At 44.5% G+C, this 20,031-nt stretch overlaps 1 protein-coding gene across 1 annotated transcript in view; it reads right to left on the bottom strand.

The window, feature by feature from the left end:
- The window catches only part of ntrk2a (neurotrophic tyrosine kinase, receptor, type 2a), a 280,149-nt gene that overhangs the window by 193,861 nt on the left and 66,257 nt on the right, over nucleotides 1-20,031 (bottom strand). The window contains exons 10-11 of the mRNA XM_068030046.1: nucleotides 16,976-17,079; nucleotides 2,531-2,630 (exon numbers count right to left, since the gene is read on the bottom strand). Coding sequence (XP_067886147.1) covers nucleotides 2,531-2,630; nucleotides 16,976-17,079 — 204 coding nt within the window. The remainder of the gene's footprint in view (nucleotides 1-2,530; nucleotides 2,631-16,975; nucleotides 17,080-20,031) is intronic.

Raw genomic sequence — 20,031 nt, 5'->3', positions numbered from 1 at the left:
CTGCATGGCCGTGTTCGAAATGGTGGGCCTGATGATATAAACTTAAGAACTGTGTGATTCGTGTTTGCAGTTTATTTATGTTACTGTTATTTATTTTTTCATCTGCCCCCTTTCTAACTAACAGAAGCAAGGGCTGGCTGGAGGGTGAAAAGGAAAAAGTGCATGGGAAAGATCCAACTAGGAAGGACCTGCAAATTTTGGCACTTTAAAACCAGAAGAACCACAAAGTTAGACCATTTGCTAAAATAAGTGCTCCATGGGTTCTACACCAATGTACAGAAGAAAATATGCCAATGAAGAAATGTAAATATACCTAAATACATTAACATACACAATCTCGTAAAGTAACCAAGTGGAAATTTACATTTTTGCACACAATTGTACCTAAATTATTTGGCATTTTTACACCTTGACGTCTCTGCAGTTAGCAGTCAGTTGGAAATGAGTTGACACTCAGGGCTGAATTTTATGTAGCCAGCGGGAGTCCCGACGCCAGGCCCAAAAGGCAAAGGGAACTCCATCTTGGCCCTTTGGAGGACTTTCTTGGCTGTATCTAATGGCGGGGATCCCGCCTCAGAGAGCTGCCATCCTATCAGAGTGTTGGCAGCTCAGCAGTCCCAGCAGCACCACCGAGAGTGGTGGCCACTGCTGGAACTGCAGCAGTCATTTGACGAAGAGTAGCCATGGACCCTGGACTGAAGGTAAGTGGGGGCCACTCAGGCAGCCCCCAGCGAGGGGGAATGAGTTACTGAGAGCAGTGGGTAGGTGGTGCCACAGTAGCAACCTTTGCAGTCGGGACCCTTCCATGGGCCACAGATTGCCCATGGGGAAGAGCTCCCGCAAACCCACATGGAGACTGCTTGGAGTTACTGGGCAGCCTCCTCACGTGGCGGAGGCACTTCCCACTGCTAGTAAAATACCAGTGGCTGTGGGAAAATGCCCTTAAGTAGCCATGAATTGGCCACTTAAGGGCCTCAAATGACCTCTGGATGGTAAGACCGTCTTCGGCCTTCCCTGCCCCAAACTAACTTTGAAGGCATCAGGAAGGTGACTCCACCCCCTCCTTTCCATGCAATTCTATGGGCTTCCCTGCCTCTGTTCCTGTCACTAGGGGGCCCATAAAATCCAGCCCTAAATGAGCATTTTAAAAGTTACCACAGAATGCAATATTAAGTGTGATCCAATACTTCCACTGAGTCATAGTTATGTTTGAGTTTACACGTTGGTTTGCTACAGTATGGCACCCAGGACAGGAAAAGTTGCCACTCTCCTGTAGGTATAATAAGGACCCTCGCAAAGTTAGATCTGTTGTATATGTCAACTGGACTAGTCTTTGCTTGCTAGGAAATCTGACAAGGCTCCAACAATTTGCCTCTTCACAGCAAAGCAGGAATATCTCATCTCAGGTAAGTGACATATTAAGCATTTTTTTTTACATTATATTGTTTCCAGGGGGTCATTTTAGGTTGAATATACTTCTCTCGCAGAGTGTTGTTCCCCATTAGATTAAAGGCAAGCACTACATTCAGGGCTTAAGGGAAGAATTTCCAAAGAGTAAGGCTGAGACAGCTGAAAACTGTGTCACCAATAATGCAGGAGAAGAAAGTGGAAGCTCAGGAGGCCAGATTCAGCGGACTAAAGGGCACAGGTTAGGATGCACAGCTGGAGAAAGGTTGGTTGTGACAAGACCATGGTGCAACTTGTAAGCAAGACTGAGGTCTTTAAATTTGATGTACTGGGGGACAGGGACCAATAGAAATTGGCAGCAAGGTCAGTACAGAGGCAATCTAAGTGAAAAAAATCTATACTACCTGGCAACAGACAGCAAACATGTTGATTTTGTTACATAAGGATCTCATACCCCTCAAGATTGTCCTTCAGTCATTTCATAATGTTGCAAAGTCTTTATTGAACTCAACTGTTACTACATAAATGGTGTAAATGGGAACCCTCCACTTTTCTTCTTTCTATTTTTTATGATATTTTCCCCTTACAGAATGCTTTGCCTCCAGCCATTGGGGTGGAGCATATTTTTCCAGCTACAAATAATTCCCTAGAAGGCATAATTTATTTTTGTTGCACTTACCAATCTGGGTAAGAAGTGATGAAAGTCAGAGCAGAAGCAACTGAGTTTAGTTGACTATTATCCTCATGAAGTGACTTAGCAATTGTGAGTCATCCATTCCATCCTTGAGATTACAAGTAAGGTGGGGGTGAAGGAAAGGACATCTGCCTAAAACTCCATATGAATTTTACATATTGTTCTACTGGCTCCTTTCACATTAAATAAGACCGACAAATTCATACGTAATTGGCAAAATAATCCATGAAATCCAAAACCCCTATGAAGAGTTACATTGAATGTTTATGTGGTATATTGTTTGATAGGTTTTAATAGTCCATCAGTTCAATGAAGTTATTAAATCCCAAACCAATGGTTATCAATTAACGCCTGAAGTAATACTTCACCACTCAGCTTGAGTAGTTTTATTTACAACATATCAATTTAACAAAATTGTGTCTTCCTTACCTTTCATTCCAAACTTGGAGTGTTTTCCAAACTTGAGAATAATTAGCATTAGTATCATTCCAGTGCATGCTAATGCTGCAACCCCAACGACAACATACACCTGAGATAGAAAAACCTTGATATTAGGAAACATGGATCAGTTTTTATTTAAAATTTGAATATACATCATCCTTAATTATTCTATCTTGGTACTGTAAATGTAGACAACCAATTGTGCTATTAAGTTTTCTTGTGTATTCTTGTTCACTTTGGAATTTTGTATTCAAGAAGGGGGGGAATCATCTGGGCCCAGATAAGCATTCCTGCTCATGGCCCCCACAAAGAAAACCACAATTTGTGGCCTCCCCTGGGGCTGGTTAGTTTCTGTCCTAGGTTGGCCTGAGGGGAAAACCACATTGGCTTTCTACTCAGGCCAGATTTACAATTGAAATCAGGTCTCAAAAACGTCATCGCACCCAACATGCATGTGAACAGAAGGACTCCTCTGGCTTTGGGCGATGAAATCCTAATGGTTCCAGGGAAGGGAAGTGACTCAAGGCATTTTAACATCCTACCTGTCTGGTTTCAGCCAAGTGGATAGGGATAAAAATTGCCCGCGTGGTGTGGTGATTGAAATGGGAAGTTAGATATAAAATTTGCTCATGGACCATAACTAATTAAATGCAGTCACTAAATAATGGAATCTTATCATGAGGGGTTGCACCAGGGGCCAGTACTTTTTCTCCTTCTGTTTGATATATTCATTAATGATCTGGAGGAAGGCATAAGCACTAAATAATAGCTAAATTTGGAGAGAAACTAAATTTTGTGATGTAGTCAGTAACCTAGAAGAGGAAAATAGATCACAACTATATGGGGATAAGTTTGCCAACCCTCCAGGACTGTCTTGTAATTTCCTGCGATGAGGTATGAATGTCTACTACCACCATCAGTTATTGTATACCTGTTGGTTATGAGATGTATTTTTTTTTAATTCATTCGAGGGACGTGGGCGTCGCTGGCTAGGCCAGCATTTATTGCCCATCCCTAACTGCATTTGAGAAGATGGTGATGAGCAGCCTTCTTGAACTGCTGCAATCCTTGGGGTATAGGTATACCAACAGAGCTCTTAGGAAGGGAGTTCCAGGATTTTGACCCAATGGCAGTGAAGGAATGGCGATATAGTTCCAAGTCAGGATGGTGTGTGGCTTGGAGAGAAACTTGCAGTTGGTAGTGTTCCCATGTATCTGCTGCCCTTGTCCTTCTAGGTGGTAGAGGTCGGGGGTTTGGAAGGTGCTGTCTAAGGAGCCTTGGGTGAGTTGCTGCAGTGCATCTTGTAGATGGTATATACTGCTGGCACTGTGCATCGATGGTGGAGGGAGTGAATGTTGAAGGTGGTGCATGGGGTGCCAATCAAGGGGGCTGTTTTGTCCTGGATGGTGTCGAGCTTCTTGCATGTTGTTGGAGCTGCACCCATCCAGGCAAGCGGAGAGTATTCCATCACACTCCTGATTTGTGCCTTGGACATGGTGGACAGGCTTTGGGGAGTCAGGAGGTGAGTTACACGCCACAGAATTTCCAGCCTCTGACTGCTCTTGTAGCCACAGTATTTATGTGGCTGTTCCAGTTCAGTTTCTGGTCAATGGTGACCCCCAGGATGTTGATAGTGGGGGATTCAGCGATGGTAATGCCACTTAACGTCAAGGGGGGATGGTTAGATCCTCTCTTGTTTGAAATGGTCATTGCCTGGCATTTGTGTGGCGCGTATGTTACTTGCCACTTATCAGCCCAAGCCTGGATGTTATCCAGATCTTGCTGCATCTGGACACGGGCTGCTTCAGTGTCTGAGGAGTTGCGAATGATGCTGAACATTGTGCAATATCAGCGAACATCCTCACTTCTGCCCTTATGATGGAGGAAAGGTCATTGATGCAGCAGCTGAAGATGATTGGCCTGGGACACTACCCTGAGGAACTCCATCAGTAATGTCCTGGGTAGATGCCAGTGTTGTAGCTGTACTGGAACAGCTTGACTAGGGACATGGCTAGCTCTGGAGCATGAGTCTTCAGTACTATTGCCGGAATGTTATCATGGCCCATATCCTTTGCAGTATCCAGTACCTTCAACCATTTCTTGATATCACGTGGAGTGAACCGAATTGATCCTTGCAGCACTCCACTAGTCACAGTCTGCCAACTTGAAAATGCCCCATTTATCTCTACTCTCTGCTTCCTATCAGTTAATCAATCCTCATCCATGCTAATATATCACCCCCAACTCCACGAGCCATTATTGTATGTATTAAGTTTTTGTGTGGCACCTTATCGAATGCCTTTTGGAAATCCAAGTATACCCCATCTACTGATTTCCCCTTTACCTACCCTACTAGTTAGATCCTCTTGTAAATAAACTCTAATAAATTTGTCAAACAGGATTTCTCTTTCATAAAATCATGTTGACTTGGTCTAATCATACTATGCTTTTTTCAGTGCGTTGTTAAGACTTCCTTAATAATAGATTCCAGCATTTTCCTGACGACTGATGGCAGGCTAACTGGCCTGTAGTTCTCTGTTTTCTCTCTCCCTCCTTTCTTGAATAGCGGGGTTACATTTGCTAACTTCCAATCTGCTGGGACTGCTCCAGATTCTGGGGAATTTTGGGAAATCATAGCCAGCACATCCACTTTCTCCACAGCTATCTCTTTTAGAACCCTAGGATGTAGGCCATCAGGTCCTGGGGATTTGTCTGATTTTAATCCCACTAGTTTCTCCAGTACTTTTTTTCTGCTGATTTTAATTACCTTAGTTTCCTCACTCTTAAGTAGCCCCTTGGTTCCCCTTTAGTTCTGGTATGTAACTTGTAGCTTCTACTTTGAAGACAGACAAAAAGGATGGTATTTAATGTAGATGATGGGGGTCTCGACCACCAGCTGGAGAGCCGGCAAGGGCTCCGCATCACCTCATTTTGGGAAGGCCTGCCAAATTAAGTGCCAATCAGGCACTTAAATGAGCAGTGGTGGACCTTCCCTGGGATCGTTGAAGTCCCGCCCACCAAGGGCTGCTGGCCAATCAGAAGCCAGCAGCTCTTTTGCTCAGCAGTGTCACCGGGAAGATGGTGACTGCTGCGAGAAAGGCAGCTACCAAGGGCAGTGGGGAGGCTCTCAGCAGCCCCCTCTTCCCAATGCCGGGTCCTTCCATCAGGCACCTGAGTGCCTTTGAATGAGGGACACCTCCTCCCCACCCCACCACAAGGAGCCGGCAAGCAACCCCGCAAGAATTTGCATGCTGTGCTCACTGTGTGGCGACAGACCTACCTGCCGCTGGGTTCACACCAGTGGCTATAGGAAGAAACCCTTAATTGGGTATTAATTAACCTTTAAGGGCCTCAGTTGGCGACGGGGCAGGAAGCCTGTCTGCCTGCCACAGACTCAATCGGGGTAGAGGCAGAAATGTGGCAGGGTTCCCACCCACCCGATTAAATGCCCTCCCCACCTTCAAATGCACCATGGGGGACAGCATAAAATACCACCCAAAATATTTGTTCAATATCTCTGGCATTTCCTCATTCCTCATGATAATTTCTCCTGCCTCTGCTTCTAAGGGACCAATGTTTACTTTAGCTTCTTCTTCCTTTTTATATACTTGTAAAAGGTCTTGCAATCTGTTTTTATATTCCTGGATAGTTAACTGTCATATTCTATTTTTTCCCTTTTTATCAACTTTTTGATGGCCCTTTGCTAATTTTTAAAACACTCCCAATCCTCAGATTTACTACTATTCTTTGCAACATTATAAATCTCTTCTTTTAATCTAATACTATCTTTAACCTCTTTAGTAAGCCATTGATAAATCTTTCTCACTGAGTTTTTATTTTTCAATGGAATGTATTTTTGTTGAATATTTTGAATTGTTTCATTAAATGTTTCCCACTGTTTATTTACCACCATACCTTTTAGTCTCTTTACCCAATCAACCTTAGCCAGCTCCTTCTCATACCTACATAATTGGCTTTGTTTAAATTTAAGCTTCATATTTGTGATTGGAGTATGTAATTTTCAAACTTAATATAATGGATGTCATAGTAAGGACAACAAATGCCACGTCTCAGAAACTGAGCTGTCAGACCGAATAATGGAGTTGGTGATTGCATCAACACCCATTGAATCATTTCAAAAGGACCTCTTGGGGAAAAAGAAAGGTCACAGCATTGATGCATTGCTGGAAGATGGCAGGAAATATGAAGCCATTGTAGCTGGACAACAGCACCTACAAGCACTAGGTGCAGCCAGAAGTATCGACACGATAACCAGGTTGAAAAGAGCAAGCAGGCTGTGTGGTAAGTGTGGTTGGTCCCACTCACGGCAAAGTTGACCTGCATTTGTGACCTGTGCAGGACAAAAGGACATTGGGCCCACCTATGCAGAAATTCTGGCTCCAAAGACACAGCCGGATGCAAACATACAGACAACAGTCAGACTTGGGCTGATAAGTGGCAAGTAACATTTGTGCCACACAAGTCATAGAGAGATACAGCACCGAAACAGGCCCTTCAGCCCACTGAGTTTGTGCCAACCATCAACCACCCATTTATACTAATCCTACATTAATCCCATTTTTTCCCCTCTCACATCCCTACCTTCCCTCTATTCTCCTCCCAACTACCTACACAATTTATTTACAATGGCCAATTTACCTATCAACCCACAAGTCTTTGGCCTATGGGAGGAAACTGGAGCACCTGGAGGAAACCCACGCGGTCACAGGGAGGACTTGCAAACTCCACACAGGCAATACCCAGAACTGAACCTAGGTCGCTGGAGCTGTGAGGCTGCGGTGTTAGCCACTGCACCACTGTGCCACCCTCAGTATCAGGCAACGACCAATTTCCCCTTGATATTCAAAAGCATAACAATCACTGAATCCCCAACTATAAATATCCTGGGAGTTACCATTGACCAGAAACTAAACTGGAGTAGCCATATAAATACCATGGCAACAAGAGCAGGTCAGAGGCTAGGAATCCTTTGGCGAGTAACTCACCTCCTGATTCCCCAAAGCCGGTCCATCATCTACAAGGCACAAGTCAGGAGTGTGATGGAATACTCTCCACTTGCTGGATGGGTGCAGCTCCAACAACACTCACGAAGCTCGACATCATCCAGCACAAAGCAGCCCACTTAATTGGCACCCCATCTACAAACATTCACTCCCTCCACCACCGATGCACGGTGGCAGCAGTGTGCAACATCTACAAGATGCACTGCAGCAATGCACTAAGGCTCCTTAGACAGCACCTTCCAAACCCATGACCTCTACCACCTAGAAGGACAAGGGCAGCGGATGCATGGGAACACCACTACCTGCAGGTTCCCCTCCAAGCCACACACCCCCCTCACTTGGAACTATATTGCCGTTCCTTCACTGTCTCTGGGTCAAAATCCTGGAACTCCCTTCCTAACAGCACTGTGGGTGTACCTACCACCTGGACTGCAGCAGTTCAAGAATGCAGTTCACCACTATCTGCTCAAGGGCAATTAGGGATGGGCAATAAATGCTGGCCTAGCCAGCAACACCCACATCCCATGAACAAATAAAAAAAAAGGAAGACCTCCAGAGATAACTTGGATTTTTCAACTTCTTGGCACTATACATTCCAAATTTTTCTTACAAAGCATCATTGCTGAGATGACAGGAGGACCATCAGCATATGTTTGAGTTGCTCAAACAAGAATTGTTGGCAGAAACCTGTACCCTGCAGTATTACGACCCAAGAAAAAAGACCATCCTGGAAGGCGACGCCTCACAGAAAGGGCTAAGAGTGTGCATCTTACAGGACGGCAAACCAATTGCATTCGGATCCAAATATTTATCCTCAGCAAAATCCAATTAGTCAAACATAGAGCATAAAACACTTGCTTTGGTGCCTGGGATCACAAGGTTCCACACCTACCTGTTCAGCAAGCAGTTCACGGTGGAAACTGACCACAAACCACTGGAGATGATTTGAGGCAAACCATTGACAAGCACACCACCTCGACTACAGCGCCTCTTAGTGAAGGTATAGGGGTAGGACTTCAACGTCTGCTACAAACCAGGCACTAAAATGGTCACTTCAGATATGCTGAGGAGATTGCCAAACCTGAGCAAGAATGAAGAAGTTCCACTGGATCTACAAGTAGACAGCATGAACATCGAGGTGCTCAAAATCGACTTATTGCATTATGGTCAGCACAAATGTGACCAATACAATCAGAAACAGCAAATAACCCACAACTGAAGGTACTGCGGAGAGTCATCATCTAAGGCTGGCCTCACACGGTAAAAAAGGTGCCAGAAACCCTCAGATGTTTCTGGCCTTATAGAGATGAACTCGGTATCTCAAGAGGCGTCACCTTCAAGGCAAAACAAGTGATTGTGCCCAATGCTCTCCGACAGGAAATCTTCACAACTTCACCAGGGCCATATGGGCATAATGCAGACTGGCACAAGACACTGTTTATTGGCCAGGGATCAAAAATGACATTGAAAGGTTAGTGAGGATGTGTGAGGATGCCAGAGCCAGCAGCAACAACAATGCAAAGAACCTCTACATCTTCACGAGATTCCATCAGTCCCTTGGTCCAAAATCGCCACTGACCTATTTTCCATTAATGGAGATGACTTTATCTTAGTCACTGATTATTTCTCCAAATTTAAAATTGTCAGACAGCTAAAAGGCACTTCAAGTGCAGTCGTTGCAGACACATTGAGAGCTATATTTGTAGTGTTTGATCAATCAGGGTTTGATTGTATCAGTCCGTCCACTTATCTGTGTTTACTGTGTTTGATTGCGTAAGCCTCCAGGTTGGGCTGCAGAATGAAAGTGAAACTAAGAGACTGCTAGAAGCTTCTACAGAACACACAGCTTGTATCTTTTACAGAAAACACACTGCTTTGATTGTAGTGAAATCCTGTAAAAACTTTTAAGTTAATGTGTTGTGTTAAATAACCAACTGATTTATTTACAAGTGTAATATCTGCATTGCTTTGAGTTAAATCAGATATTGCAAACTAAACCCAGTAACCTGGCATAAACATAACAATATTCTGTTTATTCCGTGCACCTGAAGAAATCATTTCTGATAATGGGCCATAGTATTTGGGCACATCTTTCAGGGATATGTGCGCGGAATGGGGTGTAAACCATGTGACGTCCTCACCACACTACCCCAGGTCTAATGGTCTCACCAAGCGAATGCTCCACACAGTCAAAGCACTTATCCTAAAGTTTAGGGCAACGAAACAAGATCTTCGTGTTGCTCAGCTCCATCTCACAGCTATACCTCTGGGCTTACCGTCACCAGCAGAGATCATGTTTGGCAGACAAGTGCAGGCAACTCTGCCAAGCCATCATCTATTCAAATTCTCTGAGGTGCAGGAGACACTGCTTGAAAAACAGTGGAGAATGAAGATGGTGCATGACTGACATGCAAGGGTGGAACTACCTCAGCTATATGTAGGATGAAAGATCAGGGTCATTTACACCAAAATGAAAACATGGTTGCCTGCAGAGTTCAGAGTGTGTGGTGAGTCTAGCTACTATGAAATTACAATATCTACTGGAGCGGCATTGAGAAGGAACTGAAGACAACTAAAAGAGGTGTGCAGTACTCCAACTGCGCACGGCGGACTCAAGGAAGCATGCTTCGATGGTGGGGGTGTGACAGATCAACTGGACAGCAGCCAATGTATTGACAACATGTTGAAAACGCAGGACAGCCAGGGGTGAAATGCATATCCCCAGAAAGTTATACCTGAACCAGATCTGGACGAGTTGTCAAACAATGGAAATGATAGATGGACTCCTAAACCTCTATATTTGGAAAATTTCTCAATCTCTATCCATGTGTAAATAATTTTGATGTTATCTAATTTTAAATGTTTTTATGTTTAGCATATGAGAATTATCTTTGGAAAGAAGGGGGATGTTGTGCGATTGCCTTTAAGAGTGATATTCCTTTAAGATCTTAGTATGCTAATGAACTAAGTGCCAGGACATAGTTTTGTGACTACATGCCAGTCTCACTCTGCTATTGTAACACCTTGAGGCAAGTCCTGTAAATAGCATACTTGTTAGCTGTTAATAAACCTGTTTGAGATCTTCAATCAACTGAACTCCACGCATCTAATTTATGTTGCATCAGACAACATAAAAAGATTCTCATTGCAACGGGTGCTGTTTTATGTCCAAAATGGCATCCACACCATGCGCACAAAATTCAGGTGAAGGCAGCACCGGATGCCATTTTGGTAAAGGCCAAACAAGAGATGCCCTTAACCCAAGTCTGAAGCAGGTGCTAGACTAGTAACATATGCAAATAAGTGGCCGAACACTTGCTTCTGGTCCATCTTGCAATTTTGGTTTGCACCTGAGGCAGCCAGCACCAGCGTTGAATGCCTCCAGGAAAACCAAACCTAAAGAATCACAGAATCGTTACAGTGCAGAAAGAAGCCATTCGACCCATCACATCAGCACTAGCTCTCCGAAAGAACAATTCCCTCAGTTCCATCCCCCTGCCTTCTCCCCATAACACCGCACATTCTTCCTTTCCATATAACTGTCCAATTCCCTTTTGAATGCTTCAATTGATCCTGCCTCCATTATGTTCTCAGGCAGTGCATTCCAGACCTGAACCACTTGCTGCATGAAAAAGTTTTTCCTTATGTCATTTTTGCTTCTTTTACCAAATACTTTAAATCTGTGCCCTTTTGTTCTCGACCCTTTCATGAGTGGGAACAGTTTCTCTCCATCTACTCTGTCCAGACCCCTCATGATTTTGAATACCACTATCAAATCACCTGTCAGCCTTCTCTTCTCCAAGGAAAACAGTCCTAACTTCTCCAATCTATCTTCATAATTGAAATTATTCATCCCTGGAACCATTCTCGTGAATCTTTTCTGTACTCTCTCCAATGCCCTCACGTCTTTCCTAAAGTGCGGGGCCCAGAATTGGCTGCAATGCTCCAGCTGAAGCCGAGCTAGTGTCTTATACAAGTTCAACATAACTTCCTTGCTCTTGTACTCTATGCCCCTATTAGGTAAAACCCAGGACACTGTATGCTTTAAGGAGCACAGAATAAATAAAAAAAGGTAAGTATTTACCATAATCAACACTTCTCTTGGTCCTGAGATCTCTGACTTCACTCCCAACTCTGACTTCCAGGTCTCACCATTTCCTCACAGGCCCCATCGCCATCCTCCTAGCCAGCCCCCGACAGCAGTTCTGACCGCAACAATACTCCAAACCCCCTATGCTCTTCTTCCCCGACCCCGACAACCCTCCGATTGCACTCTAAGTCCCAGCCATTCTACCTCCAGACCCTCGTGATCTTCCTCCTCGACAGCCCTCCGTGGTACTCTGAAGCCGAGCTGTTCCTACTCCAGATCTTACCCAATCACATATATGAAAATTGGTGCATGAACCTGTGCTGGTTCCTACTGCTGCGCCATCTACATAATAATATGGTCCGAGGCCCAAAATCCCAAGCTCCTCAGGCCTCCCCATTTGAGCATGGACTTTTAGCAGTCTGCAGGAAGGCGCCCACGAATGGATGCTACTGAAATTCTAGGCCCAGGTGGCTCACTGACGACATTGGGCGAGCATTGCAATTCCTCCACCAATTAATGTATGCCAAGTATAAAAATCGACCCGATGGTGTGAACCACCCTGATGGACATTAATTTTGGCCTGCCCACAATAGCTATTAGAAAAAGTCCAAAACATTAGCCTTGTGTGTAATGCATACGATGTTGGTGGAACACACACACTTTGGGTTTCTTTCAAACCCGGAGGGTTGAATTTTCCAGGCATAAGATATTTTCAGCCATTGGGTCCATTAACGGTTCCGTGACCCAGATGTCAGAGCATCACGCCTACCGGGTCAATTTTCCAGAAGGCAACCAATTATCAGCTACATTTGGGTTTGCTGTCCAATTAGGGATGGCGAGTGGGTTGAGAAGGACAGAGGGCCAATCAGCGCACCAGCAGCCTTCACAGCGGCTGGAGTGTCAATGTGCTGCTGAGGTGAAAGCCTCAAAGAGGGTAGAGCAAAATGGCAAGCCTCTGCTTGTGGATGCCCTCAGGCTTGCAGTTTGCGTCATTAAAGGGTAAGATTGCATCTTATTTTCATGCCGCTCTGACCTCCTGCTGGCTGTTGCCTCCTCTGAGTTGACAAGGTTGACACAGCCCGTGCACCACTGGAAAAATTTTATTGTGGTGGGAAAATTGCTATTAATTACTTCCTCAACAACCTGAATTGGCTTCCCGCCACTGGTGCATGGGTTGCCAATATTGGAGTCAGCCCGCTCCCGGGAAAAGCAGCCGGAGGCAGGCACATGTCAACAAAACTGGCCCAATGTATTTTTCTCTGATTTTGCTCACTTGCTCACTTCCAAACCCGCCTCTAAGGGCCTGTTAAAATTCCCATGGAGTATCACTAGTAACATCAGTGATTTACATATGGAATTCTGAATACACAATGCTGCTCTGAGATCTGGAGAAATTGAAGCAACCAGAATGTGCTGACAGTGCAACAGGAATGGTTCACATATGACAACATTATGTAATGAGTCACACTTTTATTTCTTAAGTTAATGTAACAAGAATATAAACATTTTATGACTGGCAGCATTGATTTACTTTATATATAATGATGTACTTTGTCACTGTTCTTTATGGGCTAATGAAGATTACTGCTCAGATGTTCGCTATAAGTTGGTAGTAATTTCATTATCTATTATATTCAGTTACTGAGTCTAGCAAATTCATAATGTTTAACTATCAGGACCTTTAGCAATTTTTTTTTACTCAGATTAGTGGAACTTGATGGGCCAGATTTTATTCAAGTGACGGGGGTCCAGGCGGCAGGGGGAAAACCTGCCTCGGCCCTTCGTTGGATCCCCATTGCTATTTAACAGCAGGCAGTCAATTAGCTGCTCACCGCCAGGAACACCGTCCCTTTAAGGGAGGAGCTCCTGCCTCCAATCGGAAGGCCGGCAGCTCTGTAGTACCAACAGTGCCACCGGGAGCAGTGGGCACTGCTGGCACTGCAGGAGGCCCTGCAGCACTGAAGAAGGATTAGACCCTGGGACAGCTAAGTGGGCTCAGGGCCCCCTGAATGGCCCCCGCGACAGGGTGGGTGGGTGTATTGGTGAGGCTGGGGGTATCTTCCTGGGAAGATGACCATCGCCACCGGGGAGTGGGGGGGGGGGGGGGGGGGGGGCTCTGGCTGCCCTTGTTTGCCCCCAAAGGAGGAACCACTCCCCCCCAAATCCACTAGGAGGCCACGCCAGGCTTTACCTGGCAGCGTTTCCCTGCAGCGGCGCACCCCTCTGCCTTCAATAAAATTGAGGTGGAGGTGGAAAGATGCCCTTAAATGGCCATTAATTGGCCACTTAAGGGTCTCAATTAGTCTGGGGTGGGACTGCCTTCCTTGGCCATCCTCGCCCAGACAAAATGACAGGGGGCCCAGGCCACGTCGGGAACGGTACCCCTTTGCCATTTTGTTTGCCTCCTTGCCTCCATGCCGGTCACCAAAGGCAGAATAAAATCCTGCCAGATGTTTCTGTAGATTGACAGCAACCTTGCAGACCCAGGGGGGAATTTTAACCTTACTGCCTGGTGAAAATCACCATGAGACGTACCCGCCATAAAGTCACCCAGTTCCCAATTACAATTTTTATGCAGGCTTCTGGATATGTGTCTAAGCTGCCCAGTCAAAGCCAATGCAGACCTTATAAATATGGAGATTGGGAACTGATTACATTTTCGGACCCCGAGTACCGTGTTAATTTGGGCCTTAGTGGGAAGCCACTTTGGCTTTCCTGCTAGACCAAACAGAGGGTGGCACAGTGGTTAGCACCGCAGCCTCACAGCTCCAGGGACCCGGGTTCAATTCTGGGTCTGTGCGGAGTTTACAAGTTTTCCCTGGGTTTTTGCCGAGTGCTCCGGTTTCCTCCCACAGCCAAAGACTTGCAGGTGATAGGTAAATTGGCCATTGTAAATTGCCCCTAGTGTAGGCAGGTGGTAGGGAATATGGGATTACTGTAGGATTAGTATAAATGGGTGGTTGTTGGTCAGCACAGACTCGGTGGGCCAAAGGGCCTGTTTCAGCGCTGTATCTCTAAATAAATAAATAAAAAAAGAGTTGGGACTTGACAGAAAGGTGATGAGTGCCCAACCAGTAAGTTTTATGCTTTCCTTTGTGGGGGCAGCAGAAGTCCTCCTCCAGATCCCACAAGTATTGCTTAGGTCTCCCTGCCCCAGACAACAAGCAGCTCCCGCCCCTTCCCTCCTGTGAGACCCTCCCCATACTTACTGAAGTGCCACCAGACAGCATATGGCTGCCCAATTTTACGCTGCTGGAAACCCAGGAATGAAAATAAACAGGTGAGTTTCATTTCACCTCACCACTGACCCAACCAAAAACTCACTGGGAGTTTAAAATAGGGGCCCCAGTTGTACCTGGATCTAATAGTATAAATATGAGGAGTCAACTAACTCATCCAAACTTCTGCAATCCAGCTTCAAAGAAGACCAATATAAAAAGCCCTTTTGTTGATATGAAAATAATTGTCAGGGAAACTATTGATTATTGTTCAATGATTGATCCATTGTATTTCATGAAGTAGCTGTTTATGTCCATCTATGTTTACCTCTCTAACCTTAAATCCTATCCCTAACCACACATTCATTCAGCTCTTAACTATTATAAGGCTTTGCAGCTACATGATGTCCTAAATCTCTCTAGCACAAATGGGTAAAAAATTGGAACAAAGGTGCCAATCATTTAAACTTATTGTGTATATTAACATGAATAAAGGTGCGATTGGTTATTACAGATCCTCAATAGGTTATCTATCGAACAGAGTTCAGTTTTCAGGAAAGGTGTTAAACTTAATTCTTGATATCTCAATGGGTGTTAGCCAAGTGGCTTATATTAACTAAGGTAAGATCTCTTCCCTCTATTTTTTGCACTTTTCGCCCTTTTTTTAACCAGTTCTACATTCCTGAGCATCTGCATCGGCAGCTGACTTGCTCTGCCAGTGCTGCTCTGTATCTGGCTGCTCAGAGGTTGCACAAGAGTGGCAAAGCTTGGTTGGTTGTTCAATTCACTCTCCCTATCAGTGGAGAAGGATCTCCACCTGATAGCTCCAATTCCAGGATCAGGAACTACTCAGCTGGGAACCTCAGCGTGACCTATAAGCTTTCCATCTGAGCACTGGGCACAAGTGCCACTTGCATTTCTTATGTTGATGTTGCAAAGAAAGACAAAGTGACATTAATTTTTCAAAAATACATTTTAAATTTTCTACTGCTGATTATGTGTATAACTTCTTAACACAATCCAAAATAGTTCATTCCTTCTTGCTCCCTTTTAGCCAAAGAGGTAAAGTTCCAATTTGAAATATTTACAACTAAGCTTTGAGAGTCAACATAATGTACCTGATTTTTGCCATGAAGTTGCAAAGATGTAAAAATACTCAATAAAACCATTTAAATTACATATTACAGAATATATCCAGTGGGAATATTAACAAGATGTTCTCCAGGCACTGAGGAAATTGAAATTAAATAATATTTGCATTTTTAATTTTAGATTTAGGGAGATGCTAAAAATCAGAACTCTTTTTGAGCTCTAATTAAAGTAACATCAATGAATATTTTTTTAAATCCTGAAGATAATGATCTACTGCATGACTGTTTCAGTGACAGTGGCCAGGGCGTGATAGTGATGCCACGACCTTACCAATCACGAATGAGTATGGCACGTGCCCACCTTGTCATTTTATTATATGATTTCTTTAGTATCAGAATGGTCAGAAAGATAAATATGGATGAGTGAGGCCATTTAGCTCATTTTTCATTAAAAATCTATCTCCAAGCATCGTAGCGTCTAATATGATTGCAATTATTATTCTATAAAACAGCCATGTGAAATCCACCTAGCCTTGGCTCAGTGGTAGCACTCAGCCCTCTAAGTCAGAAGGTGTGGATTCAAGTCCCACTACAGAGACTTGAGCACATAATATAGGCTAATAATTCAGTGCAGTATTGAGAGAATGTTACACTGTAGGGTGCTGTCTTTTGGATGAGACGTTAAACTGAGGCCCCATCTGCCCTCTCAGGTGGGTGTAAAAGATCCCATGGCACATTTTTGATGAAGAGCAGGGGAGTTCTCCCCACTGTTCTGGTCAATATTTATTCCTCAGCCAACATCACTGTTTGTGGGACCTTGCTGTGTGCAAATTGCCCATTGTGTTTCTTACATTCCAATAGCAACCACACCTCAAAAGTCATTCTTTGGCTGTATAGTGTTTTGGGCCATCCTGAGGTCATGAAAAGTGCTACATAAATCCAAGTCTTTCTTTCTGCTTTCACCTAGCAATCTGTTCTATCGGACACTAATCTCTTTCGAAGGTACTTACAGCAATACCATCTTCCATTGTCTTTTCTGTGACATTAGGTGGGCCAATTGCAGTTGAATTGTCTGAATTCACACCAAAGATATCCACAAACTGGTCATACGCATCTGAAAGTAAGAGATATAAAATATTTCAAGTCTTTTATTACCAGTTTTGACCCACTAACAAAGTGATCTAAAATCTTAGCATGCTTATACAAACATTATAAAGTTGCAGCAAAGCCTCTCTGGAATATGAATTATTATCCAATGCCAATCTGCTTTGATTGAGCATGAGCACTGCATCCATAAAGTCCTTCTACATTTCCTATATATTCGCAACTCCTCAGATACTGAAGCAGTCCGTGTAGAAATGCAGCAAGACCTGGACAATATCCAGGCTTGGGCTGATAAGTGGCAAGTAACATTCGCGCCACACAAGTGCCAGGCAATGACCATCTCCAACAAGAGAGGATCTAACCATCTCCCCTTGACATTCAATGGCATTACCATCACTGAATCCCCCACTATCAACATCCTAGGGGCTACCATTGACCAGAAACTGAACGGGAGTAGCAATATAAACACCGTGGCTACAAGGGCAGGTCAGAGGCTAGGAATCCTGCGGCGAGTAACACACTTCCTGACTCCCCAAAGCCTGTCTACCACAAGGCACAAGTCAGGAGTGTGATGGAATACTCTCCACTTGCCTGGATGGGTGCAGCTCTAACAACACTAAAGAAGCTCGGCACCATCCAGCACAAAGCAGCCCGCTTGACTGGCACCCATCCACAAACATTACTCCCTCCACCACCGACGCACAGCGGCAGCAGTGTGTACCATCTATAAGATGCACTGCGGCAACGCACCAAGGCTCCTTGGACAGCACCTTCCAAACCCGCGATCTCTACCAACTAGAAGGACAAAGGCAGCAAATGCATGGGAACACCACCACCTGCAAGTTCCCCTCCAAGTCACACACCATCCTGACTTGGAACTATATCGCCGTTCCTTCACTGTCGCTGTGTCAAAATCCTGGAACTCCCTACCTACCTCACATGGACCGCAGCTGCTCAAGAAGGCAGCTCACCACCACCTTCTCAAGGGCAATTAGGGATGGGCAATAAATGCTGTCCTAGCCAGCAACACTCACATCCCATGAATAAATTTTAAAAAACTCCTGTTTCAGCCCCACTGAACCTTCCCATTACTTATGAGCAGCCTTCCCATCACACATTACTAACCTTACCACTACCACACTCTGCCCCCACCAATCCTCAACCCATAACTTGGTCATGAGTGACAATACAGGTATCCAGTAATTTAAAACAATTTTTCCTGTAAAAGTATTTCGTGAAACCTTATTATTTCCTAAATAAATTCTATGTTTTAATATGACATGGAATTATATAAAATTTACAGCACAGAAACAGGCCATTCAGCCCAACTGGTCTATTCTGGTGTTTATGCTTCACACGAGCCTCATTCCACCCTACTTCATCTAACTGCATCAGCACATCATTCTATTCCTTTCTCGCTCATGTACTTATCGAGTTTCCCCTTAAATGCATTAGGTTATTTTGAAAATTAATCCTGATAAGGTTTAATTCCTTTAATTGTATTCTATGTTATCCACAGTGTTTGACAACAGCATTGAATCGCTTCCATAGCATTGCATTCTTGATGAGCTTGCCCTCGATCCATCTCAAGCTAAAGTCACCAAAGCCATAAAGCAACTGTCTGTGCGCAAGTCCCTGCGAACCGATGGCATTTCACCTGAAGTATTCAAGTACGGAGGAGCTCACATGGTTAGGAAACTCACTAGCCTCTTCTGCTTAATCTGGAACCAGGGCATTGTGCCCAAAATTACAAGGATGCTTCCATAACACACCTATACAAACAGAAGGGAAGCAAGTCCATCTGTTACAATCATCATGGTATTTCACTTCGCTCTACAATAGGAAAAGATCTTTCAAGGGCTATTCTCAACGGGATTGTCACTTATCTAATAGACATGGTGTACCCAGAATCACAATGTGGCTTTCGTGCCGGACGAGGAACAGTCGACATGATCTTTGTTGTGTGTCAAATTCAAGGAAGGTCTTGCGAACAAAACAAGGACTTCCACATGGTGTTCATTGACTTGACCAGGGCCTTCAACACAGTAAACCGTGGAGGCTTATGGAAGGTGCGGTACAAATATGGTTGCCCTAGAAAGATGATCAGGGTCATCCGCTCATTTCATGACGGCATGATGGCCAGTGTGATGCAGAATGCTGCCTTAGCAAATGCCTTTCCTGTCACCAATGACATCAAATGAGGCTGTGTAATGGCTCCAGTTCTGTTTTCCATCTACTTTTCAGCCATGCTCTTGTATGCACTCAAAGATCTCGACATCGGAGTGCACATTCAGTTCAGGACAGACAGAAAGATTGCTCCTTGCAGCTACTAGATGCATTCCACCTTCACTGCTTAAGATTTATCTGCAACATCAAGTGCCAGGACAAAATCTCGAACACCGAAATTCTTGCAAGGTGCCACTAATTGAACTCGTTTGCTGACGACTGTGGTCTCAAAGCACAAACTCCACTTTGCCCAAGCCTCAGAACACTGCAGCCTTACAATAAGTCTGAAAAAGACAGAGATTTTGTACCAACCTGCCCTGGCCACAAACGCCAAGACCCCATAGTCACAATCAACAATACACCCCTCAACTCAGTTCAGAAGTTCCTCTATCTTGGCAGTATCCTCTCCAACAACAGCACGTTGGATGATGAAATCGCCAAACACCTGGCAAAAGCAAGCTTAGCATTCGGCAGGCTCACCCACAGGCTTTGGAGGGAGCATGGAGTCTATCTCAAAACAAAGATCAAGGATTACCAGGCACTGGTTCTCACATCACTTCCCTACGGCTTTGAGGCATGGACAACTTACCAGCATCACATAGAGCTACTAGATGCATTCCACCTTCACTGCTTAAGATCTATCTGCAACATCATCAAGTGCCAGGACAAAATCTCGAACACCGAACTTCTTGCAAGGTGCCACATACTTGGGATCGAGAGCATGCTCATCAGAGCT

This window comes from Heterodontus francisci, chromosome 4 (genome assembly GCF_036365525.1).
Source record: "Heterodontus francisci isolate sHetFra1 chromosome 4, sHetFra1.hap1, whole genome shotgun sequence".
NCBI classification, from domain to species: Eukaryota; Metazoa; Chordata; class Chondrichthyes; order Heterodontiformes; family Heterodontidae; genus Heterodontus; species Heterodontus francisci.
The sequence above is the reverse complement of the archived record's forward strand: the minus strand, read 5'-3'. Positions and strand labels throughout refer to the sequence as shown.